We start from the raw sequence: 27,744 nt of genomic DNA, 5'->3' as shown, positions 1-27,744 counted from the left end.
AATTGCCAATTGGGAACTATGGAAACTAATCTTCCACATATTGATCAAAAGAACTAATAACTAGGTATAAATAGATTTTTATTAGAATTATTTAGGTATGTGGTACCCATACAGGATGTAACAGAATGAACTGATAAATTATATAGGTAACATTTTTTATAATCAATATTTAAACAATCTTTTTATTTAATATAATTTATAAACACTTGGGCTATAATTATAATACTTATACATTTTTTCATTTTTATTTCTTAAAACTAAAAAATATGCATTTAAGAATGTGATCCAAATTTGTTTGGAAAAATTCAAAATAGCCAATTTTTAAATCTGTTAATAAGAACAATTTTGATGGTAAAAATATTTATCTAAGTCAACTAGTTTATTTTTCTAATTTTTTAAAATATCAATATTTTTTTTTAGTAAATTAGTAAATTAATTTAAAACATAATAACTTTTTTCAAAATATTATTTGTGGGAATTTCCTGACATTAGTATATTTCTTAAACTCTTTATTATCTATATAATTTTCATAATTTTTGTCATACGTTTAACTAGCATCAATTTTATTTTATTTTTGTTAGATTTTTCTGTTACACCATGTGTAATGAATATTATACATATACTTCTTAAAAGTGAAAGGTACTTGTATTGAAGGGGAAGTAATGTTTAAGCTGTTCCCCCTTATGTGGTAATTATGTGGTAATATTGCTATATTGTATTTAAATAATCAATTCAGCCACTATTCTTACAAAAAACCAAATATCTATGATATATATGAATATTTAAGTTTTTTTTTATGTGATGGGTAGTCAAAACTTAAAAATTAAAATACGAATAAAACCAGATTTTTAAACATTCATTGAAGTTTTTGATTCAAATTGATTCACATGTTTATGAATCATCATTTTCTTTTAGTATTTAGTTCTGGTATCCAACTGTCGATCATTGTATTTAAAGAAGTTAAAAGCCTACAGGCTGAATCATAATATCCATCACTTGGCTGAAAATTACATAAATTCTATAAATATATTTGTTGAAAAATATATATAGTGTAGTAAGCCATTTGCCCATATCCCCACGTCAGATTAATTAGATTGTGCTGTTGCATATCCTGTGTTTTTTTGTATGTAAAAAGTGTTAAGTCAAAAATCGTGTTGAGTGTCGGCAAGTCGGGCATCTAAGGTGAAAATCAATTTATGAGCAATTTGGTCACTTAGGTAGACAATCTGAGTATGTTGGGTCGTGAAAAATATGTCCACTAAGAACGGGTTTTGCGAAATTGAACCCCTAAATGGAAAATAAGGGATTGTAGGCGACAGCCGACAGGGCACAGCAGTGGCGCCATTTGTCCAGTAAAACAATATACAATACCACTGTTGTAACGCATTTGCTTAATTTTTCATTAAATGACAAAACGTATAAAGTTTTAATTTGAAATTGTGATTCCTCCAATGCTCTTGATGTGATTGGAAATTATTTATTCATTCCATGGGTACGCCGGGTATTAAGTAACAAATTTAACAATAAGTTTGAATCATACAAGTGGTGGCATTTTTCACTGGAAACGAAATGCGTGGAGGGGGGTCATCTATATTGTATAATATTAAATATACACTTATAATAGTAATATAATCTGAAAATAATATACTGCTTGTATAATCACAAGTGAGTCTCACGGGTAACGCTGGGCGGAATGGCTATAATATAATCGAACGAGTCTTGAACTTTAAATACTTACATGATAAAACATCAATGCATTCAAAAATACTTGTTTTAAATCATTGATTATGTGACCAAGTGTTGTATAGTATGTATTCGTTTCTAAATGATTCTTAATAATATTCAATGTTATTGGATTAGAAATCTTTTCGTAATACGATGGACACTATATTAAAATAATAATGTATTTGTTATAAAAATCAATTGTTAAAAATCAAAACTTTAGTCTGTCTCACGAAAGAAAGGTACCGTTTCACGCATTTAGACTGAGCTATGATGCCAGACCGTTAGTAACCCGATATATCACGACGGAGAACGATAGGTTCACGTCACCGCCGTTTATACATCACTCATGTCTTTCGCTACCCCGACCTTCATCATCGTTGCAGCTACTGACCAATTGTGGTGGTGGTACTAGTTATGGTACGGGGTGGGAATGTGCAAGAATGACCAGATTTCGTCAAGGACCTAACCATTCTTTTGTAAGACAGACTATAGTATTTATGTTTATTTAACTTACGATTCTTTTATTGGGGCAGTCTCTAAAATTAACACTATCACCATTTTGACAGAACAGTTCCATTAATATACGCTCAATAATTTTACGTCCGGGTTCACCAATTGATACACTATAAGTGGTTGATTTCAGATCTTCCAGAACCTTGGAAAACATTTTAGGATATTCACACATTGTACATCTCCAGAATGAGAATGGAGTACGTCTATAAACACAGGCAGATATTATTTAATTATAATTAAAAATAATGTTTTTAAGAGAAGTTTAATGCTGGTATAATTCAAATATGCACATTAATAAATTTAAATTTGAATTACTCATGAATAACATTCTCGGGAATCAAAGGCATATGGCAATGATTATGATAGCTCCTTTTACAATTAACGCATTTAACTAATTGTTCAGCTAATTGACGACAGCAAGAACATTCTACGTAATTAAATGGTTCACTGTCTACATTTTCAGTGTCTAAAATCAAAAATAACGTAAATAATAACTAAGTACTATCATCAATAACTAATCATCAATGACTTATGTTAAAAAACAATGTACGTATATGTAAACTGGACATTCTCTATTAAAAATTTAAGTTTTATCATATAAAGATGTACAACTACAGTTTATAGCAATAATTTTAAATAATATTTGTATTACCCATATTGAAATAACCACTAGTATTAACTTCGTCTTCCTCTAATGACTGAAATGGAAATTTTGACTTTGGATGTACGGACTGTGTCTAGAAACAAATGAATGTACTTAAATATTTATAATAATTGAGTAACTAGTATAAAATTATTTTACAAATAAAGATTTTTGAACCTAATTTTGTTAGGTAATTTTATACAATATTTTAATTATTAGTTTTGCATTATATCGAATAGGTTCTTTAAGTAGAAAACACTGGTACGGGGTAATTATATACTCCGGCCACCGTAGATATGAATTTTTCCGAGAAGTAAAATTCGACAATCTATATAAATATACGTATGTTTATATATAATATTTATATCTATATCTTTTTTGTTTTATATAATCTGTGGTGTTAGTGTACGAACTCCTCCGTAATGGCTCGACGATGTTATTAAAAAAATGTTTGAATACTTGGTAGGTATGAGAATGGGTCGTAAAGTATTTTTCACCCTCCTATCCCCACCAGGGGAGGTGCTCAAATTGGGGTTTTTAGATTTACAGTGGAAATTTTTGTATATAAATGGTTGCTATTAGTTATAGAAGAAATAAATAAAAATTAATAAATTAGTATAGGTAAGTATGTAAGGTTTCATTCAAAAAGAACAAAAACATGAAAAATAATAACGATAAAATATAAAATATTTTCAAATCTTAATTACTTTTTGATATGATAAGTCGAAGATAAGGAGCAAACATAATTTAGCAAACATACACAAATCATCAAAATTAGTAACATGAGAAGTTTATATTTTGACATAAATAGACAAAGCTGATGAGTGATGGTAGATGCTGCGCTAGAGGGAAGTAGGTCATCATATCGGCATAACCATACAAGGGAAATATCAACAAAATTGCTTGAGCAAATACATGATGTAATAAAAAAGTTATGCGCAAATTAATAAAGAGATGTTAGCAGCATCTTGTATGGTCGACACAACATATTAAAAGCCAAAAGGTATATTACGTATGTAATTACATCACGTTGAGGTAACCAACAGAACAGGTTATAGATAGAACCGAGACATTAGTAAACAATCATTTAAACGCAATAATACAAACTGGCATTTTCCAGGACTGTCATAAGAAAAAAAAGATAAAACACGTTAGTTTTATGTTCTTCTTCTTTTTGTTATGGATTTTGGCTGCTCCAGACAAAGTTTCCGACATCGCTTTTCCTGTTTTCTGGAAGTTTTCTCCATTGTATTCTTGGTTCCACTGCCTCAATATCTTTTTTGATACGGTCTTCCTATGTAATCGCGGTATACCTAATGATATTTTCCCAAACGGAGATTCCTTAATAACTTTCATAATAATTGAGACCACGATTGAAGAAGTGTAACCATATGTCATATTTTTATAATTACTAGCTGTTATAAGGTCCCCGTTCTTTGAACAAGTTCTTCAGTTCTTCATTGTGCCATATCACGCATGATGCATTCCTATGTGTCAATACATAGTCAATAAACTCTGATTATATTTCACTTGAAAACTGCAAATATTTTCTTAAGCTTTTCTTAGAGTCTGAAAATATTACTTGTCGTATTTTGTCCTGATTTTTCGTTTTTTTTCGATAAGATTTTTGAGCCGATCCTGATACCTATGCCATTTATGTTATATCAAGTAAAAAATGAAATACTAAATAACAAAGATATACCAAACCAACAAATACAATCTAGGACTTAGATGTAATTTAGCATTAGATTTTGCAGGGTCTTATGCTGATGGGAAATGTGCAATGGTAGTCATAGATGAATATTCCAGATTTTTGATACCCTATGATTTATACAAGTAATTCATTTGGACAGAAACAGTAATACATCACCTTAGAAACATTGCAATGGAACTAGGTTTATCAGACATTATCAAAACCGATAATAAACTTCCTATGAAAGGGAAAATGTTTACTAGTGTTCTTCACTCTCTTGGTATAAAACCCATGCAATTTACACCAATTACACATTTAAAAGCTACAAAGTTTCAGGCAATCAATACTAGTTAGGAACAAGCATTATGTAGATGATTTTTTTTTCGTCATATAATACTCATATCGAACAATATCTCATTTCAACAACTACAATTTCACCAGCATCTGGTTATGGCTTATCTATACAAGTCTATACTAAACCTTCTAGTAGTATTTATTATGATTTATGACATACATTTCCATTATTATACGGGTGTAAGTTAAAAGTATATGATTTCAATGATGGATGATTCGATGTATATGTAAAGACACTCGCTCTGCACAAACCGTCATACAGTGTATACAAGTCACTGATGCAATCCAGTTATATGTTACATTTATGTTATTGTTATAAGTTATAGCACAGACTACAGTATTTACATAATCATACAGTTTTATTAACTATTAGTAATCGTATGACATTATTATTGTATGTGTATTGTGTTTAATAGGTAATGTGTATTAATGATTGTATTGTTTCGATTATTTTAGATTCTGAGCGGAGCGATATAATAATTTGACACTTTTTGAGCTGTTTACGGACATTGTCAGTTTTCAAATTTTAGTTTTTTTTTCTATAAATATCAATAAAATTTTATTTGTTTGTTAAAAAAGCGTGAAAATTGAATGCGAAGCTCTTGATATATTGTTACAATAGCAGTTGAAAAATATTAAAAATACATCATAGGCACAATTTTTTTATGAGCATTTTTTTGACAAAATTTATCAAATTTAAAGTTAAATAATTATTTTGTAGTTAGAAATGTATAAAATATCAAATCTATTGTTATTCAACAACGAATAACTGTAGATACATGAAAATTTTACTGAATATTTATATTTTCATTTGCTATACACCATAAAATATTGAAAATATTTTGACTTTTTTTGAGCTGCTTATAGACATTGTCAGTTTTAAGTTTTTTTCTATAATTATCATTTTATTTGTTGGGTAAAAGAGCGTGAAAATTTAATACAAGGCTCCTGATATATTTTTACAATAGCAGTTGAAAAATATTATTACATTTTGAAATTCATTTTGTGAAGGCACAATTTTTTTTATAAGGATTTAAAGTCCGGATTTTGAAAAAATTTATCAAATTTAAAATTCAATATATATTTTGTAGTTAAAAATGTATAAAATGTTCAACTTTTATAGATAAGGATAGAAAATTTAAAACAAGGCTCCACGTAAATAGGTTATATAATATAAATTACTTTATTCACAATAATATCATCAAATATACTTGATAATATCATTGGCTGACTGACCGTTTTCGCTCAGAATCGTTTTTCTTATATAATGATATTATACCATTGAATTCAAATTTAACACCATCCATTACAGTGACCCACTTGTAACCTACTATACAGCTGAGCGACATCCACTTACCCACCTTTTTATATTTACTTTTAAAATTTTTACAATAAACAAATATGTAAATGGTTTTATATAATATATTAGGTAGGTATACATTTACATCTATAAATGATATATTTAATTATATTTTAATATCTTAATACTTTACATGTATGTATAATATAACCCATTAAATTAAGTCAGATCACCAAAACCCCATGGGCCATGAAAGAATAATTTCCAAATTCCAAATTATTTTAACAATGAGGGTGGAGGAGTCAGCCACTACTGGAGTCAGGTAATAGGTAATAAAAGTTTATCACAAATTGTCAGTTTTCAAATTTGTACATCTCACCTGCAGATTTACAGTAGTTTGGCCAACATTGCTCGATGTGTTTATGGTGTTAGTTTTTGATAAACTGAAAACTGGTGAAGCAATGATATTCCCAATTTCTTTGATAGCTAGAAAATAACTTTTGCATTATTATTTATTAATTTTAGTTTGTATTTATTAATAAACATGTCAAATTACTCGAAATGCAATTGTCCATAGTTTCATAAAAATTATTTTGCAAATCAACTTCTAACTTTGACGTCACCTCAGTTATATTTATGGCAATATTGTTAACATTTTCTAGCTGAGTCAAAACAAGTCTGAAACAAATTTTAATTATATTACCTAGTCAAATATGTATATTGTATATAATATTATGTATTCAAACTTAAATACAACATATAGGTACCTCGAAACATTAAAAATGTCAGATTGATTATTGTGACTCAAAACAGATTTTGCTATTTCAATATAATATTTATTTTTGTTTTGCAAATTCTTAAGTGTATGCTTATTCTTATAAGTTTCACCAATTGTATCTAAAAGGCAATTGTCAACTAAATATTTTATTTCTAATGCGCGCCTATTTATTTCTTCATGTAACCTGAAACATGTAATAAAAAAATGAAAATATTTAAATACTTTGATGTATATATACTATATATTATGTTCAATTTAAATTTAATTTGAAATAAAATAGATAGGTAAGGTAAACATTACATTTCTGTTTCTTTATCAATTTCTTCATGGATAGCTCTATTTTTAATTTCCAGATTTCGAATTTGGTTTTCTGTTTCTTTTAAAGACAAGTCTAGGTTCTTGTTATTCGATCTGAAAACATTTATCATTATTAGTTTGGAATGTAGATTAGAATAATAATAATACATTATTTTATAAAAATTAATTTTATTGAAAGATTCGCAGAGACTGCAAAAAATTATCCAACGGTTCGCCATTTGGTTACAACAATCTCTATATCTGATTATAGCAATGTAACCTTATAACAATATATATACTAACGAGAGTACATAAGTAAAAAGTACTTATATAATGATATATCATTAATTAATGTTTACGTATTATATATTCCTATAATTATATGGAGGGAATTCGATACCAATCGTTTTTAAGGAGTTAAATATAGTCAAATTTCTACGTGTGTGCATGCGGATTGTGTAAATGTGTGCATAGGAAGTGATCATTAGTATAATCAATGCTGTAAGTGACAGCGTGTTTAAAATTAACAGCGGAGCGCTCCCTCACGTGCAGGTACATATAAATAATGCATTACATAGGTAGATTTGTTTTTCTTGGTCAAAAGTATTAATAATGCAGAATGCTTAAAAGGTAGACAAAACTGCATGACTTTGAACAGTCGGAATTGAATTCCGAAAATATATCTTATTTACTTGATTAGTCAATAAGTGATTGAATGAGGGTTTTTTCTAACATTAAAAATCTAATGATAAAATCTAAAATCTTATGAATGTTTTAAAAAAAACTGTTTTTAAATTTTAAATATCCTGACCTTTAAAAACTGAATGAAAAAATGCTTCGATTGATTACTAGTAGAATAAACAACAATTTCAGAGTATTTTTCAGAAATAAAACCCGACTACTCAAAGCCCAACACTGCTGTTACGCTTTTTGGTCTCCATTGACCATTACTAAGTATATTTAAACATCGATACTCAATTTCCTTATTTATGAAAAATATTTAATTAATAATTATTAAATAAGTAGGTTCCTCTAAATACTTAATCGTATTTCTAAAATGTTGTATTTGTATGTATATAGTTAAATTGATTTTTAACATTATGACAAACAATCAAAAAAAAATAATAATAATAAGATATGGGTATGTATAAATATATGCCTTAAAATAATGTATTATTTTTATTTTTAATCATATAATATTTATCATACTCTAGTTTGAATTTCTCTAGTAACATATTTGAATTAATTTCTTTCCGAAACTTTTCAAGAACTTTGTAGTTATGATTATGATGGGAATGTAAATGACAAAATTGACACAACAAAATTGAACATTCAATACAGTAAACATCTGCATACGTCTGAAATAAAAAAAAATCAATTGAATATAATAGGTACATGGTGTTGAATACATAGACAGAGTAATTTAGGGATAACATTGTTAAAAAAAGATAGCATATAACCGGATCCATCTATATTCTATATAGGTACTCATTTATAGCGAGAGAGAGAAAGAGAGAGAGAGAGAGAGAGAGAGAGAGAGAGAGAGAGAGAGAGAGTGAGAGAGAGATAAATAAATAAATAAATAAATAAATTTAACAACAAAGATAATAACTATTTAAAGAAAGATAACATAAACCTTAGTGCTATCATATTATGCACAGGTATAGGCAACCTATCTATTTATAACAATATACGAGTATGCCATTGCTTCTCAAACAGTGAACTACGGCCCCCTATGGTAAGGTTAGTGCATAACGCGGGGAAACATGAAATATTTGTATATATTTATTATTTATTTTATCTTACCCATTATCAAATGTGTTAATGAAATAAAGGAATTATTTTCTATTATCAAATAATTGAATGGTCGGTTCTGTAATTATTATTACATCGAAGAAGTTTATGACACTTAATAATTTGTTGACAATGTTGATAATCTATCAAAGGTGTATAAAAATGTATGTTTATTATTTATTTAAACTGTATTCTTAGTATGTGTCGAACAATTTAGTTTTAGTATGTAATTAAGAATAAAAAATTCCATATTATTTTAACGATTTTGGTGGTAAAAAAATCTACACCTTAGCGGGCCACATAACAATTTTATATGAAATTCAGGTTGCCAAATTAAAAAAAAAATTGAGAAGCATTGATGTAGACAACCTATGATATGGTATGGGGGATGAGCACTTCATATATTAATATGTCTAATATTGTCTACCATTTGTCTAATATGTTACAACATCGTTCGAATTTATCAAAAGTTAAGTTTAGTTTTAAACACATAAAATGTATAATAAAAAATGTGAAATACTATTTAACTGTCCGTAAAACATGGCTTTACACATTTATTTTAATATTCAAACAATTTATCTTTTGAAAATTATCCACTTTTTTTACTCTACAAAAATATAATTTGATTAAGAATCCTATCATATTCATATTTTTTTGATAAATAATCAAATTGTTCTTTTATTTTTTTATTTTTTTAAACATAAAATATTCAAATATCACATTTTAATTATTTAATTAAGGCTTCAATTACAATGATTATTAGCCTACTTTTATTTCTTTTATAAGTATATTAAAAAATATCTTACATCTGTACAACAAGGGCACACAGGAAATTCTTCCAACATTGGATAAGTCATAATTGCATTTGGGTTATGGTCTTTGTTGATACTTATATTTGATGATTCAATAGGATAGTCAATCAGTTTGCCTTTTGTGACTGTTAGACATTTGCATTCCACTCCTATATTTTAACAATGTTTTAAATGCATTATAATATTGAAACTATGTAAATTTCTATAATATATAATAGAATTATGATATTGTATATTTGCATTGGCCATAATTTCTTATCTAAAGAAAGTAGGTAATGAAGTATAAAAAATGTACCTGAAACAGAGTTTTCCTTTCCTATGCAATCTTTACAAACGAAATGCAAGCAACTTAACATTTTTGGATCACCAGTTAACTGCATATTACAAATAACACATTTTCCTACTGACCAAATATCGGTATCTTCAGTAACATTATTTATTATTACTTCAGAAGCTGATGTTGAAGCCATTGTTTTAAATCTGAAATACAAACAATTTACTTATGTATAAGTGTATAACTATTAACATTAGGTAAGATAAATTACCTATCCATCTATTAGGTATATGTTTTAATATTAGATATACAGAAATATATTATTATAGGTATTAGGTAGGTACAGACAGAAGATAGGTACACTTAAAATTTTAAGACTCAGTGTGTTGTCAGAATAAAAAAAAAAAAATTTAAAACAGAATATTCAAGTACAAATACCTACTACATCAAATATAGACCTATATAAACAAAATAATTTATTTAATAATATAGACAACTAATTATTATTATCTAGTATACCTAGATAGGTACCCAAGATATTACATAATGTTTTTCAACAACTATCGTAGAATAATAAAAATTTACCTTTAAAGTTTAAATCCAAATATGGGAATCGACAAAACGTTAGATATGAATGACAAAATCGTATCGAATCGCAGTTATATATAATATTATAGGTAGCGGTATAATGTTTATCGTGTATGATATATTTAATAGATATAGGTAGGTGTTAGGTATTGTTCCGTTCTAAATAACGTCGATCTCAGCCGCCGAGCAATGGTGAACATTCAGAACTTTCGTCATTGCATAGTCGGATAGACGATATTTAAAATAATTAATACCTAAATTAGGTACTTATGTAGGTACAATAATTATGAAAATACCGTTGTTGTCTTAATATATAGAAACATAAATCATAAAAATACTTTTTCATGCACTGCAGAAGAAGTATTGAAAACGAAAGTAGTAGGTAACGTTTTAACCACAGATCACGACAACGGCCCTAAGGCATAGAAAAATAAACGGTAGCAACAACCACGGAGACGGACAGACGGTCCCCCAGAGGGCGAATGATCCTGTCCACAAACACACACAAACTGTTTAAATACAATAGAGAGCGTACACGACGTTCCCCTTTGACCCCCACATGATGCGCGCGCATTATACAGTATATACCTACATAATAATATAATATTATATGACGTGCCGAGGGTCGTCCGAATCAGATCAATAAGTGCGGATTCAGCGGGCTGCAAAATATTTTCCCGGGGCCGCGAGATGAATAATATAACATTATAACATATTATATCATATTATATGTACCATTCATTCACATTTCACATTATCATATCTTGTTAATGTAGCCATGTGGGTATTGCATAAACATTTTTTAATGATCTTATGGTTTATTTTATCATAATTTACTAATTTCAACTTTCACAGATTTACGCTAATATATTGAAGCATCCTGCCTGCAGGCTTTGAAAACGCTCGGATTTATGAAACGATTTTACCATGAATTTAATTATATTAGCTTCTTTGTAGGTAGGTACTGTGCATTAATTGTTACTTATTTGGAAAACTTAAGAGTTTTCTGATGTACCTATTAACTATTTATTTTTAATTTTTTGTTCCTTAAAATGTTAACCCTGTGCTCTTTATGCAAGTAATCAAAAAGCTTAATGTCATCTGACGTACTGACATATTATACTTTTCAAAACTTGTTTTTAAATATTCTTGCTTATCTAATAATACTTATCGTCAAGTATTGTCAATATTTTTATTTTTAGCATTGAATTTTGTGTTAAGTACCTACTTCCTATTTGAATTTGTTTTAACACATCAATAATTACTTGATAGATCATAAATATTCACAACTATATTTTTCAATTATAAATTTCAAAACCATATAGTTATTAAGTTTAGGATAATACCAATAGTATTTTATCTTAAGGGGATTCGATACCCTGATTTACTGTTTTTGTCTAACACAAACGTGACATAGGATTTTAGACTGGTTCTTTGCCAAACATACCAATCGACCTAATAAAGCGATAAGAATTCTAAAAACAGATTTGAATTTGTCGTCAAGTCTATTTGAAATCGACTTTATCACATTTTTGATTTTTTGATTTTAACTTCTCCAAAAATTAAAATACGACAATTTTTAAATACTCTTTTTTAATCTGACATTTTTAGGAATTTGGGGGATAATCTCAAACATGTGGGAAAGTCGATTTTAAGTAGACTTGACGACAAATTCAAATCTGTTTTCAGAATTCTTATCATTTCAATAGATCAATTGGAATGTTAGGCAAAAACACGTCTAAAATACTACGTATGTGAAAGACAAAAACAGGAAATAACGGTATCGAATCCCCTTAATACACAAAACAGCATTTGATAGCCTAGAGTCAAAGATAATATTCTTACCATCGAGTTTAATAATAGGTCATTTCACTCTAATTTTTAAACTAACGAAGCTACACGTGTTCTGCTGAGCGTAAATTTGCTACGGAGCTTTACGGAGACAAAAAATACCAGTGTCACGTCCTCTTAACCTTTACAGTCCTATCTTTCATATTTTATACTGTAGCATAGGTACAGCAAATTAAGCACAGCCACGTTACAAGGCTCAATCATATTTTTAGAAACTCACGCAGACACATTGTTTTTACTTTTTAGGCACAAAATATGTGATTTGCCCATCCGCACGACACTCCAAATTCTAATCGATAGTAAATAGTAGTAGTAGTAGTAGTAGCGCGTATAAAACGGTTTCCACGGTGGCAATATTGGTTGTGGCCAACATCGTTCCGGTACACCTTATGACGAGAGGACGGAGTGAAATAAGACGACTGCAAAAAAAATGGAATCGAGGACGCAAGGCACATGGATGATAAAAATATCTGGAATTGGTGGCAACAGGAATGGGATGATGTAAATGATAAAGGGGCGTGGACAAAGCGACTTATTCCTTAAGTTCGCGATTGGGCAAGTCGAGCACATGGTGATAAGCTACCACCTGACACAGATGTTGACGGGACATGGCTGCTTCCAGGCCAAACTACATAGCTTCACCCGTGCAGAATTCCCACATTGCTTATCCTGTGGAGATACTATTGACGATGCAGAATATACGTTCTTTAAATGTGGTCGGTGGGCAAGGAAGCTGGCAGATCTGGAAGCCGCGGTTGATCAAATCCTTTCACCGGAAACGATAATTTCAATCATGCTACACATCAAGGGAAACTGAGAAGCAGTGGAACGGTACATTACTCTAATCCTGGGGACTAAAGAAGAAGAGGAACGGCTGAGGAGATAGAACGAGAGGTCTAAAATGGCGGGCGTACACGTCGGCCTGAGAAACGGATGTCAAATTACAGGTGAAAAATAGCTCCAGGTGCAACGCACAGACGTGTAATATTGTTAAAATTAAGATTTTGTGTTGATGTTACTGATGTTTTGATGGTCATTATCTATTGTATATACATGTTGAATGATGAATGTTTAGTATAAGGTAAAAATGTATAAAGCTTGATTATATAAATAAAAGATGGCAGCTCGGTGGGAAAGCAGAGCAAAGGCAGTCCTCCCCCGAGTCCGGCGATAAGATAATAATAAAAAAAAAAAGTAGTAGAGAGTCAGTACTGTGTGTCAATCAGAGTAGTGAGGTGTTCGAGAGACGCCCTCTTGCGGTTGAGCACGGTTTGGACCTTAACTTAGGTTAGAAATAGTTCTCTAGAAATAGTTTTTTGAGTTTTCTGTCCAATTATACGATCAATATTATTATAAGTTCACGAACAACCCGGTGTCGGATTAGAGTCAGGTTGTATAAAACTGCCCCAGAGAGGGGTAAGCCAGGCTACTGCCATAAGGTTAACTCGGTCGCCCGATTAAGGTAAGATACACATCTTTTCTATTTTCGAAGTCACGTGCCAAATCGCGTTGTCCTTGAAACACAATCCATCCACATGAGCACATGGCGATAACAAACAAAGTATACAAGGCGTTTACATACTGAGCATACAGAGCGTTAGAGCAGCAAAAACCAACATGATGTAAAGCGCTAAACACCCCCGACCAAAACGTGCGGGGCATCTTGTTGTGACCTACGACCTCATTTTCCTGTTAAATCAGAACATTAACGACCACATACTAGCGGTTTTTCGTGGCCAAAAAACGTAATACAACACTCACGGTGCCAGGGTCCCATAAATCAATCCAAATTAGGAAAAAAATGACCCCGCTAGATAGGGCAACCACTAGCGAGTAACTTATCGAAAACCCGACTTGGCTCGGATCATGATTTTTTAAGAATAAGCATTTTTACACGAAGTATCAGGGGATTATATACCCGCTACGCCCGTTTATCAGATTCACGGAATTCGTTCCGTGGTTAAACTGTAGTAACGCTCAAACCCTCACTAGGGACTAAGGGCAGTGACAAACGGGGAGGAAAGGGGTCCTTCCCCTCCATTCGCCATGGACTCGCTGTCCGGGGCTAGTGGCCCCCAGGATGACCACTCGGTTGCGGAAAAAAAGCTTAAGAGCTTGCAGACAAACTAGTATCATCTAACATCAATAAAATGAAAACAGCCACACCAGGTGTGGGCATGACGAAAAACCCAAGGTCATTAGAAGAATGGGATAGGAAGAAGACTCAGAAAGGTTGGAGAACCTTCACTTTGAACAAATTGGGCGGAGGCTCGAGAAATTGTTGGAGGGCACACGGGCCGGAAACCGTACCAAAAGTGGTTCAAACGTCATTAGCTGAGGCGAATGACTCATTCCAGCTGGCCAGCAAGGCACGCACAGATCGAATTGAAGCTAACATACAGCTAGTGGACCAGAATTCTGAGAGAAGGGGTCATATCATTGAAGATATGGGTGGTGACACAGAAACCCACACATCCAAACAAGATGAAGTACTAAAATAGATCAAAAAGATCAACACAAGGCTGACCGATCATGACCAAAAAATTAAGTCACTGTTAAGTGACATTAATGAAACATTATCACGAGACTGTAGAATTTTCCCTCCACAAGGCTACAGACAATCGACGTCGGCGGGTCGTATAACACCAGCAATGCCCATTGGATAGAAGTAGTCAAGAGGAGCATAAGTTGGCTCCAACCATGGTCAGACAGAAAGCCCCTGCGGTGATGGTTAAAACTGGAGATCTGTCCTACGTTGAAGCACTGCAAAAAATTAGGAAGGAACCTTCCCTACTAGACCTTGCAAAAGACATTATGTCATTGCGTAAAACGGAAGCCGGTCATCTCTTAGTAGAAATAGAAAGAGGTTTCTGTAATATTATTGAATAAGTTCTGCCATCAAGAAAGCAGTCGGAGATGCAGCCGCAGTCTCAACGTTAACTCAAACAGTGAGATTGGGCATTTTTGGTCTTGACGAAAATTCAATACCAGAGGAGGTGGAGAAAGCCTTCGTCTTGGCAACCGGTGAGGACTCCACCATGAAGGCTGGCATGCGGAAGATGCCTCATGGCCTGAAAATGGCAATAATAACGGCCAACATCGACACGGCGCGCAAGCCAGCTGAGCTGGGGCGTATTCGGGTAGGATATACATACTGCAGAGTACGTATGTGGCAAGAAAGTAAGCGATGTTTCCGATGCCTTACATCAAATCACGAAGTCAAAAAGTGTCAAAGGACCGACCGCTCTAGTTGCTGCATTGGTTACGGCAATTCAAGACACTTCATTAAAGACTGCAATGAGACTGATTAAAAGCGAGTGGAATTTAAGGAGAAATTGAGACGTGAAGAGGCCGAGGCACACTCGCAATGATCAGCTTCCTGCAGATCAATGTTGGTGTATGCAGATCATCACAAGAACTGATGATTCACACCGCCAGGGAGTACGGGGCAGACGTAGTGCTGGTAAGCGAGCAGTACCGGAAAGCTGACGAGGACACTGGTTGGTACAATGACGCATCAGGAAGATCGGCAGTTTTTGTATCCAGCAACATAACGGGGGATGCTGTTGGTCCACTGGACATCGGTTTCCGGTGAGTTCAAATAAATGGTATACGCATCTACAGCGTGTATTATTCGCCAAACGCTCCCATTGCAGAGTATATAACTTGTTCCTCAGCAGGCTAGAAAGCAGCACGGACGGCCCAGTGCTAGTGGCGGGCAATTTCAAGGCAAACGCCCAGAATGGGGATCACCGACGACCGATTTACGTGAAGATTTGGCAGAATTTGCTAGTTCTTTAAACCTCCACGAAAGTAACGAAGGCAACCGACCAACATTTACACGAGGCGCTACCGAATCTTTCATCGACGTGACTTTTGTATCCCAGAGATTACGGTGAAAAGTTTCAAACTGGAGGATATTAGATTAGGACTCGTTGAGCCTACACTGTTATATCGCTTTCCATATCACTCAGACTGATCATGCCATACCACTTTCAACACCAGAATTGGTGTAACTCTAAAACAAATGACCGTAGATATATGACATTTTGACTGAATGTTTATATTAGCATTTTCTATACCTACACCATAATAACATTTTCGAAATATTTTGACTTATTTTGAGCTGTTTAATGTTTACGGACAATTTCAAATTTCTATTTTTTTAATTTTTTTTCTATAAATATCAGTAAAACTTTAATTGTTTTGCCAAAAAGCGTGAAAATGTAATACAGGGCTCCTGATATATTGTTACAATAGTTGTTGAAAAATATTAAAAATACATGGGCACAATTTTTTTTGATAAGCATTTAAAGTTCAAATTTTGACAAAATTTAAAAATTATTTTGTAGTTAAAAGTTTATAAAATGTTCAACTTTTATAGGTATTGAAGGATTGAAAATTTGTAACAAGGTTCCACTAAATTATTTTATTCATAATAGTATCATCAAATATTTAATATACTTACTAATATCCTAGGCTGACTGACTGTTTTCGCTCAGAATCATTTTTCATATACAATGATATTAATATATTATTACATCATTGAATTCAAATTTAACACCATATATTACAGTGGCCCACTTGTAACCTACTGTAGAGCACAGTGAGTATTGACATCCACTTGCCAGACTTTTATTTAAAGTAACTATATATAATAATAATAATATAATAAGTATAATATTTTTAATGTGAAAAAATTTAAATCGCAATTTATGCATATTATATTAATTTATAAATAAACACTAACTCTACAGCTACTGAGCTACTCTACCCAAAAAGTCCCTAGCTCGCTCTCACTATCGCTACTTTTTTGTAATGTAGACAATGTAGTGTGCTACTTCTAACGCAGCTATTATTTAAATGTAGCACGCTACTTTTATTTAAAATATTCTTATTGAAAATTGGTACCTAGTTTAATGTTTGTACCAATTTGACATTTGATCAGATTTGAGACAATATTTTACGGTCAGCGTCGTATATGGCTGTAGATATAGGCTGTATAACTGCTATATTGCTATCTACAGCCGTGTAGGTGAAGTGTAGCGTTTCCCAAAGTGTGTTCCGCGGAACCCTAGGGTTCCGTGGGACTATCTCAAGGGTTCCGTCAGATGTATGTGATTATTGAGAAAATAATTTTATATTATACTAGCTGATCCCGAGCACTTCGTTGCCCGTTAAATTTATCAACTCTTTATGACTCAAACTTTGTTCAATTCGTTATTTAATATTCGGTGTATGGTGTTCAAAATTTATCTTAACTTTTCCGTTGCCTGGAATAAAAATTATGATTCAAAACAGTACATTATTAGGTAGGCAATCTACCTGCGGTAGATCGTGGACCCCATGCTGTTTGTGCGTAAGTGTATGATTATAGTGTATAACTCTAAAGTATTAACGTTATACCAAGTTTGTCGTTTTTACTTAATTCCACCTACAGTGGATTAATATAATCAATTTATACAAAATCCTATTCTAACCAAACCATACTAAAATCCGATGAATAAAAAAAAACAAATTTAACCCTTTGTAAATTAACCTATCTTCTTATCAGAGGTCCAATCTACCCACAAACATTAATTTATATATATATATAACTATATCAATACACAGACTATAACTATATAGACTAAACTCTGGAACTACTTATCATATCTTCTTGTATATATTATAAATGTCTTGATTTTTTTTTAAACGAAGAGTATTTCACGGAGAAGGTTTATATAAAAGAAAATTTTAGGAAAATTCACCTGTGTATAATATATTGGTTGCTATTGGTTAATCGGGCATATTTGTTGATTTGTATTATTGTCTTTTGTCAATACACATATAAGATCTGATAAGTAGTTCCAGAGTTTAGTCTGTATAGTTATAGTCTGTGTATTTATATAGTTAGTTGGTAGATTAGACCTCTGGGAAGAAGATACGTTAATATTTACAAAGGGTTAAATTTGTTTTTTATTTATTCATCGGATTTTAATGCGGTTAGGTTAGACTAATTTAAAAAAGGAATTGATCACCCCTGGTAGTTTCTCAAACAGGAATTTTGAGATTTACGATAGAAATTGTTGTTTATTAATGGTTGCTATGGGTTATAGGAGTTGAGAATAATACTGATTTATTATTATTATTTATTATTACGTAATGGGTCATTATTTATAATAATTGATAACTCCTTTGTTTATTAAGTTAGAGAATCGATCAAATGCCATAAACCGTCTCCGCAATGAGCTCTTCAATTTAAAAAAAAAGTCATAACGATCGGGTTAGTAGTTTCCGAGAACATAGGCCTCAAAGGTTTTCATACTCACATTTATATATAAAGATTTGGATTATTTAGATAAAAATAATTATTTTATATTATTTAAAAAAAATTCACCTAAATAATAGTTACTATATAATAGTTATTATAGTATAACATCGTTATAAATAACATTTGTTGTATGTACTTGAAATTGAACAAAATAAAATTATAACACTAATGTACCTATAGACGTTGTCATTACCGTTTGTAACAACCTACCGTTATGAGGCTGGTTTTTCCTCTTATGCGTATACAAAAAGTAAATACAGAAATAGATCGAATGCCGCTAAAGACCTACGAATTCAAGTTTCAGATATAAAACCCAATTTTAAAACTATTGTAAATCAAACAATGAAACAGTTCCATTCTTCTCATAAAAAATATTAATAGTATGTATATTTTAAAATCTAATTAATTATAATTTGTTAAAAATAAATATTTGTGATAATTAAATAATAAATGTTTGTTATTTAAATGAATAAAATTTTCATTGAAAATTGTTTTTTTTAACTAATTTTAATAAACAATAATCATTAACAATCTCATTAAAACATTTTTTGGAGTACTGGTTTTTTTTTAGAAAAATGAGGTTGAGTTGGAATTAAAGACATTAGGGTTCCGCAAAACACAAACTATTTCCTAAGGGTTCCGTGATCCTAACAGTTTGGGAACCGCTGGTGTATTAGATGCAATTTACTAGTTACTAGAAAGCCTAGGGCCTAGGCCCTAGGCTTTAGTTTCTACAGCTTACGTTTTGTTAATTGCACAGATTAAGATAGGTATCTTCCTCGGTATCTTAGTTCATGGTTACACCCATATGTGTTGTCTCTGTCTTACAATTTATTAATATACAACAAAGGTAGCAAAAACTGTTTTGCGTGGGACAATTTTATACACTCTGTATTTATAATATAATTACCAAAATTCCACAACGCATAGGGAAGAGCTCATGTGTTGTAGGTAGACAGGTAGTGTTTTTATTATTTGGATAACATAAATACATTTAAAGTTATCAGTTTGAGAACACGAAATTGTTTTTGGGCTTTTAATTTAATTAATAAAAATGATTGGTTAGTGTTATCAAAATAAAATAGAAACACAAATAAAGTTCTTCCCTATGCGTTGTGGAATGTTGGTAATTTATTATACAGAGGGAGTAAAATGTTAGAAGCGTGCCCAGGATAAAAATGTAGGACAGGCCCGGTTATAATTATTTTAATTTATATAGGTACACATTATTTTTTAGAAACTTTTCATAACATTTTAAGATTTAATTAGAAAAAATTATCATATTATAATATAATATTACACAGTTTATTCCTCCTGTTTGACTTGTTAATAATATTTCAAAAATATTAAAAGTGAATACAAATGAAACAATAGTTTTTTTAAATTATAAGTACATAAAATATAAATATTTAGTGAATTGAAGTCTTCGATTTTTCAATACGAGTATTGAAGGATATACTTTGTACCATGAACTTTGAAAACCACGTTGTTTGTCACAAATTTTACGACATGGGAAATTAATAATCGGCTGAATAGGTTGTACATCACTATTTAAGCTAATATCATCTAGCATTTTTAAGCTAAAAGAAGAAGTAGAAGACTCGTTAGAAGTCGAGGTAACATTTAATTTTAATATTTTCAATTGAGGTTGATCTATTGTACAAGTATCATCATCGTTCAATGTCCTTGTGGATTTCGGAATAGGTTTGTAAAACTAGCTGTTCGTTTTGTTTTAATTTAATTAGTAGTCAATTTTTAAGCAGTTTTAAAAGAAAAATGTATTTAGGTTATTCTAATAGTGTTTTTAGACAAAAAAACAGACGAAACGATTACATCGATCGGCTCTGTCACTCACTATAAAAAGCCACTATACGTCTACACAGTGCACACCGACACACCGTAATAAATTATTAATAGGTACCAATAAATAACATTTTTAATCCATAGTCATTATCTTATATCAACATCGTCAAATTCTTGACGAATGTCGGCGGAGAACAGCCAGCGACGAACGTACCATAATTACTAACATTTAATAACAATCATTTCGGGAATATTATTTACTATTTTTAGTCGTCGTCCTATAAGCAGTATAGGAACTGTGGACACAAATTATTCACCGCGAAGGAAATAATTATTATAAACACGCATAAACGCTTGATATGAGTGTGTAATAAATCTTTAATGAAATCATTTCGTATCTTTTCGGAATACGAAAAAAACACAGGGCGGGCAAAAATGGTCTCGCGCAAAACAGTTTTTGCTGTGTTGTACATTTGTAAGACGGAGACGACACGTCATGTGGGTGTGACGTCCTCTTAAATTATTGTTATTCAAGGTGACTGCTGACTAGCCGACCGAGGTACAATGTAAAAAGCTAATAATTAATAAAGAAAAAAACGAATACAAAGATCCGTCGAAGTGAAAACCGTGCTATTTTCAAAAGCACATTATAATATGACGACAGTTCGCGTCGACGCGTTTGTTCGCAGTTACATCTTTACTTTTTAATATTAAAATAAATGCACACACTCCAAGTTCCACAGCCATCATAATCCCCTGATTTCCCAGCTATCCACCAACGCTATTCCTGGTGACCCCAGAAGGCGTCTAAAACGTACCTGGTGTCGTGACTTACTAATTTAAAATTGTTCATACCTCTATCTCCCCTAATCTTATAATCCTCTTACTAGCTAATCTCTTACTAGCAAATTAAAATCCTAGCCTAAAATCCTAACCTCAAGTGCCTCCAATGGGCGGCTTCTTATCTCCAGCCACTCAAGCCATATCACCTGCATCACACGCACTTATTGTAAAACAACATTTACAGATTGTGTATACTTAAATAAACGATAAAAAAAAAAAAAATAAATGCTTCTATTTTAATTTTTTCCAACAAACCAACTTGATCGGCACTAAATACCTAGGTACACTAGTAGCTGCTCGTTTTCACCCGTTACGTCCAAACTCCAAGTTTCGATTACCTACGCGTAACCATTATAGGAGCAAAGAGAACACCGCGTTCGTGCTTTCATAAAACAAAACCTATATAGGTTGGTTCAAGTGGTCAATAGGTTACTACACAAAACCCGGTCGCGCCGACCATGTCATTGTGACAACGATGATAAAATGTAATAACATAGTACAATATTATTATAATCATAGAAATTTATTGACAAAGTCCATACCGGAATAGGCCGGCAATGGGCGTGATAAAGTTAAGTTTACTTTATTGTGGGAATTGTACTATAAAAAACTGTTAGGTTAGATAGTCAGTTGTATTATAGATAGTCGACCGTCGATACGTCACTCACGTGACTCTGTCATTTTACCATTTCAGCTCGCTATAATATTATCTCCGGATTGTCGATCTCGATTTTTGATTCTCGTTACTTGTGTATGGTTTCGCCCATGTCGTGTCTATTGCATAGCTTTGAACCTCCGACTTAGTGTCTACCCGCCGTAGTACCTGTACCTACGTTGGTATTATTCGAAGGAAGTATGGCTCCCAACAGTTTACACAATTTGAAAAAGCGAAAGCGACCAGCACCGCCTGTGAATCTCGAAGACGAAAATTACATTGATGGTAAGCATTGTGTGGTAAGCGCTGTAGCAGACTAAACGCAAGTTGTGTATGTAATCTGATGTAGGTGGTTTATATACCTCTACACGTTATTAGCCAAGTGCCCAATCCAAAGTCCAAGTAGTTTGTAGTTGAGGAGGTAGATGTTTTGAATCTAGATTAATTTACAGCCACCATTTTCCATCCGTAAGATATTATTAGGATAGCGGTCAATTGTCACCTGTATGGGCTGTATGCAGATAATTCTCATCCATTCTTTGGAGCATGTGGCTATAATGGCTTTATGACTTTAAATTTCAGTAATATTATCTTAGGAGAAATTTTGTATCGTTTTCAAGCCTTAGATATAAAAATAAAAAATGTTATACATTTTGATATTGCAAACGGATTTAAAAGTATGAATAATAGTATTAAGTAATGAGATAGAGTATTTGGACGATTTGAAAAAAGCTTATGATTACTATTGAGTTACCAACATAAAAAATTTGTAAAAATAAAACAATTATAATAAATACTACATCTAATATTACATAATTATAGTTCTTATTTTTATAAAATCATTTTTAAGGATTATTATTCTTGGTATAAACATTTTAATAACTCAGAAACTACTCATCAGAATTTTGATTTAGATACATCAACATTTTCAGGAAAATAATCCACTTAACAATTTGCAGTAAAATAGGTGGGGGAGGGGGGGTCTCATTTGAAAAGTAGAAGTTTGTATCACCACAGGACATTCTTTAAGTAATACAAAAGTTATCAGAATTTGAAAAGATGGTCTTTGGGTATACTTGAAAATTCAAAAATCAGAATTTGAATAAATGTACTATTAAAGGAAAAATGGTGGTTAGCATGCTAGAATAATCACCCTGTACCTATAGTTAAAAATGAAATTATTATAATTTATTTTTTTATTAGAGGATCAAATCAAAGTGGGATCTAATTACCAGGCTGACATCCCAGAGATTTTATCACGCCCAGGTACGTCCTGTCATAAACATTGTTATTTTAAATAATCTGTATCAACATTGTTATGATTATTTAATGTCATGATTTTATTAATTACAGAAAACAAGCATAAACAGCGTCCAAAATCACTTAAACTTTGGTTTCCACCCAAAAAAATCTCAGAAGTCCAATGTACTAAAATCTCATTTTTTTATTTTAAGAAAATACCTATATTTATAATAAATTTATTTCTTATAGTAAATGATTACATATTGCTTTCAAAAAATAAATATGGTTATGATACTGAACAGTGTTTGGGCTTGCTGTACTGGAATAAACACAACTTGGAAAAGTCTATTCGTGATCTATCAAATTTTTCACCCCATCCAAACTGGTCAATTCATGAGAAGTCTAATTTTGAATCTGCCTTTAACAAGTTTGGGAAGGATTTTGTACAGATTAATAAAATGGTAATTAAAATACAATTTAATTAAATTATTTAAAACTCACATTTTACTCAATTGTTTTTTAGCTTCCTGATAAATCATTAAAATCAATAATATGTTATTATTATTCGTGGAAAAAAAAGAAAACTGAGGGGTGGACTATTAAACAAGTCAATAAATTAGAACATATTTGTGCAAATAGGATTCAGAATGGGCGTAGTGATAAATCTAGTCCAGCAAAATCTGAGCCTGATAACATGGTAAATAAAGGATACTATCCACTAGATTAATAACATAGTAAAAGTTATATTCATTTTATATTTGTAAACTGTTTCAACTATATCAGTAGCTCATTTCAGCAGAAAAATGTTAACATGTTTTCAAAATATTTCTTGTCTGTTTATTTTTCCAACTTGGTTGATATCGACTTGCAGTCATTAAAAATATTGTTTATGATTTACCTAACAATTGTTACTTTTCCCCTCACAATGTTCTTCTAAAACTAGTTGCTCTTTAAAATGTATCATCTCTAGGTCCTGGTTGAATACTCAGTAATTTTTTTTTCTCTTCAAGGACATATTACCAACTATCCTTTATTCATTTATGGTTACCTCTTACCTGTATGATAAGAATTGCTAATGAAACTCCATAATTCCTCTTCTGGATTCTTCTTTAATTCAATATATAATATACTTATAATTGTTGTTATTTACTCAATACTCATACTATGCCTCTGCTTATATTGCCATTGGGCTTACATCCTTAAATATTATAAATAAGATAAAATAAAATATTGAATCAGGATACAGAATGAAAATAATTATTAATTGATTTTTGTTGAAATATATTATGTTATTAACATAATGTTAATACCTAGATACTTGACATTAGTTGACTCTTCATACATATGATAAAACTACGAAGAATTGTTTGCTATTAAAAGTTAGCACAGCATAACCTTAGTTTTTGGTCAAGTGATATTTTTGAAAACATCTTGACTTATAAAAATTAGTATTGTTAATTATTAGTTATTACTTTTAAAATATGATTGATATTTTTAAATTACACAATAATAATTTAATTTGTCTTAAATAATCTGTGTAACTAATGAAGGTATTAGTTACTATGTCCAGACAATTTCCATTATAATTTTGTTTGATAGGCTTTCACCATCACAAGACAAGTATGTTAATACTGATCTTATATTAATGATGATCTTCAATCTATTTCATCTGGATCAAATAGTCAAGGAAAAACTATTTTATCAGCAATGGGGGACGAGGTTGTATCATTAAAATTAATAATTAAAACTATATGATGAATAACTTTATTTTGTTATTTCTAATGATAGATACATTCCAACAACAAAACTATTGGACATGTACATAAGAAGATTAAACTAGATGATATTGTATATAGAAACAGTGCACCCACTACAAGTTTCATTTTTCCTTGTTGTTGGAACAATGGTGGAATTTTTCATGATATACAAGATAAAATTAAGGGGATGTTTACCATTTTAACAACTAAATTCTCAAGAATTATTAGATAATCACAAGGAAGCACATACAATGTTACTGTGGCTTAATGTTTTATTATTTTTAATTTTTTTTATTATTTTAATTGCTGTTCAACTATTAATTATTATATAAATAAAGATACGTTTATAATTTATATTAAAATAAAAATATTGAATTATGGATTGTGCTTATTATCTTTGTTGATGTGTAACTAGTATTTCTTAAACCATTTTCTTTAAGTCTAATATTGTGCAATGCACAGTTCACAATCTACATGCTGCAGTATTAGGTGTAATGTTAAACAGTAGTTTTTTTTTTCAAACCATGTTGGTTGAATATATTTTTTAGGTATAAACTTATAAACTTAAAAATTTAAACGTCATAATATTACCTTTGAGTGTAGTCATTACTTATATTGATATCACCAATTTATTCAATTATTTAATTATTTGAATAAACATTATTATTAAAATAAATAAAGTATTAATAACCTCTTATATTAACTCATTGAGCTCTACTAAAATTATCAAAGCATAGCCCATGTCGCCACGCCAAAAATACGTCTGGTCGACTTTTAGGGAAAATATAAATACCGACACAAAAATAAAAACAAATTATGTTGATACCTTTTTGAGACAGTACCTGATTGCCTACAATATACTTAATATTGTTAACTCATTGCCAGTCAAAGTTATGAATCATCAAAGTGAGCACATAATTGTCGACACCGACAACCTGGGCAGTGTTTATGATATCGACTACATGTTAACTGTGGCGTTGAATGTATTAAAAATAATTCATAAATTTTAATGGTCTTTGATATAAATAAAAAGTTGCTGACCCAGTTGCACAACTATACCAAATATTTTAGGGGAGCTGAAGCCACTCAATAAATTTTCCTAAAAGATAACCCAATTGAGCTTTGCCCCCATCTCCTTATTTTTATTATAAATAAAATAAATATTTTTACTCTAGTTTTCCTATTTTTTTATTATTACCTACTAATGAATGTGTTCACAACTTTTTTCAAGTCTTACTTAAAAAATTTGAAATTAGATTTTTTATCATTAACCAAGTTTTTAAAAAGCTACATAGGTACTTTTTAACTTTGACTGAATATGATCTAATTACAATTAGAGATCCGCTATGGTCAAATATAAGTACATATAACTTGACAACAAAATATAAATATACTTTACAAAATACAAAGATGGGTAGTAACTAGTTAAAAAGTTAAAAGTTACTTTTTTAGATGACTTTTAACTTAACTAGTTAAGTATAATATTTTAAATTTTAATGTGAACTGTAAATATTTTCTTTTTTATATCAATGTTTTAAACATTTTCCTTCAAATTCAAAAAAGAAACACTATTAGATTAGACAACATTTAAAACTGAAAATAATTATTAATTTCACATATTTGCTTTATAGCAGAACTAGCAGCAGTAGATTAATTTATATTTTTTGAGTAGAATATGATTAAATAGGTACTATATTATACTATATTCTATTCTATATTTCTATTGTATTTTAATGGATACAAATGGAAAAAAATCATATTTCAAGATTCAACTATTTAATTGTTTTTAATAAATAAATACTAATATTTAAATTATACTGCAAATAACAATAATCTAAAACAGTAGTATTATTTATAAAATAATATAGTCTGTGCATTTGTTATTAATTTGTTTTACTTTATACCAAAACTAGTTATTTTCCTACGATGAGATAAAAAAAACGTTTATGAGTAAGTTAAAGGTATTTAAAAAAAAAAAAGTAACCTAACTTTTAACTGGACTTAATTATTATTTTCATGAAAATTTGTAACTTAACTTAATTACTCAAATTCAGTAACTTTTTAAAACTAACTTTAACTTAGCTTAGTTATTTTTTATTTTAGGATAACTTAACTTTAACTAGTTAAGAAAATTGGTTAACTGGCCCAGCTTTGATAAAATATTTAACAAGTCAAAATTACAAAATGTCTTTTGAATGTATGCCTATTGCCAAGCCTGGGAATTAACGAGTTAAAAAATTAAGTTACATAATGAGCTACTTTTTTTCAGAAGTAACTACTTAATTTACAAGTTATATTATTTTCCATGTTGTAATTTATGAGTTAATTAATTGTATTATTATGTTACATTAATTTTTATATTGCATAATATTCAAAAAATATATGTAATATTAAATAATATTATATTATTAATAGAAAAGGGGTAAATATAACTATTTAATCAGTACTATACACATCTTATTTTGTATATTTATTACCTAGTTATTATTAATTAATAGTTATTAGGTAC

The 27,744-nt window shown here is 30.6% G+C and overlaps 2 protein-coding genes across 2 annotated transcripts; one reads left to right on the top strand and one right to left on the bottom strand.

Annotated features, from left to right (window-relative positions):
* Positions 1–901: 901 nt before the first annotated feature.
* Positions 902–10,329, bottom strand: LOC132937560 (transcription intermediary factor 1-alpha-like). Its single transcript, XM_061004382.1, has 12 exons — positions 10,205–10,329; positions 9,904–10,058; positions 8,513–8,661; positions 7,307–7,417; positions 6,996–7,190; positions 6,785–6,906; positions 6,608–6,714; positions 2,891–2,975; positions 2,554–2,704; positions 2,240–2,441; positions 1,739–1,885; positions 902–1,000 (listed from the first exon to the last, which is right to left on the bottom strand). Exons 1-12 carry the CDS (start codon positions 10,287–10,289, stop codon positions 902–904), a joined length of 1,608 nt encoding a protein of 535 aa, XP_060860365.1. The 5' UTR covers positions 10,290–10,329.
* Positions 10,330–21,803: 11,474 nt separating this feature from the next.
* Positions 21,804–25,837, top strand: LOC132935830 (REST corepressor 2-like). The gene is made up of 7 exons (XM_061002462.1): positions 21,804–22,521; positions 23,440–23,502; positions 23,590–23,661; positions 23,728–23,939; positions 24,002–24,175; positions 25,078–25,197; positions 25,267–25,837. Exons 1-6 carry the CDS (start codon positions 22,437–22,439, stop codon positions 25,105–25,107), a joined length of 636 nt encoding a protein of 211 aa, XP_060858445.1. The 5' UTR covers positions 21,804–22,436; the 3' UTR covers positions 25,108–25,197; positions 25,267–25,837.
* The last annotated feature ends 1,907 nt before the right edge of the window (positions 25,838–27,744 follow it).

The sequence above is a fragment of the Metopolophium dirhodum genome, chromosome 1 (assembly GCF_019925205.1).
Source record: "Metopolophium dirhodum isolate CAU chromosome 1, ASM1992520v1, whole genome shotgun sequence".
Taxonomy (NCBI): domain Eukaryota; kingdom Metazoa; phylum Arthropoda; class Insecta; order Hemiptera; family Aphididae; genus Metopolophium; species Metopolophium dirhodum.
The sequence above is the reverse complement of the archived record's forward strand: the minus strand, read 5'-3'. Positions and strand labels throughout refer to the sequence as shown.

Coding starts and splice junctions, on each gene's coding strand:
- LOC132935830 (XM_061002462.1), top strand. CDS start 22,437: ATGGCTCCCAACAGTTTACACAATTTGAAAAAGCGAAAGCGACCAGCA. Junction 22,522..23,439: donor AGACGAAAATTACATTGATG/GTAAGCATTGTG, acceptor TTTTTTTATTAG/AGGATCAAATCAAAGTGGGA. Junction 24,176..25,077: donor AATCTGAGCCTGATAACATG/GTAAATAAAGGA, acceptor TTTGTTTGATAG/GCTTTCACCATCACAAGACA.
- LOC132937560 (XM_061004382.1), bottom strand. CDS start 10,289: ATGCAGTTAACTGGTGATCCAAAAATGTTAAGTTGCTTGCATTTCGTT. Junction 7,191..7,306: donor ATTGATAAAGAAACAGAAAT/GTAATGTTTACC, acceptor TACATGTTTCAG/GTTACATGAAGAAATAAATA. Junction 1,001..1,738: donor ATGCATTGATGTTTTATCAT/GTAAGTATTTAA, acceptor TGTAATTTTCAG/CCAAGTGATGGATATTATGA.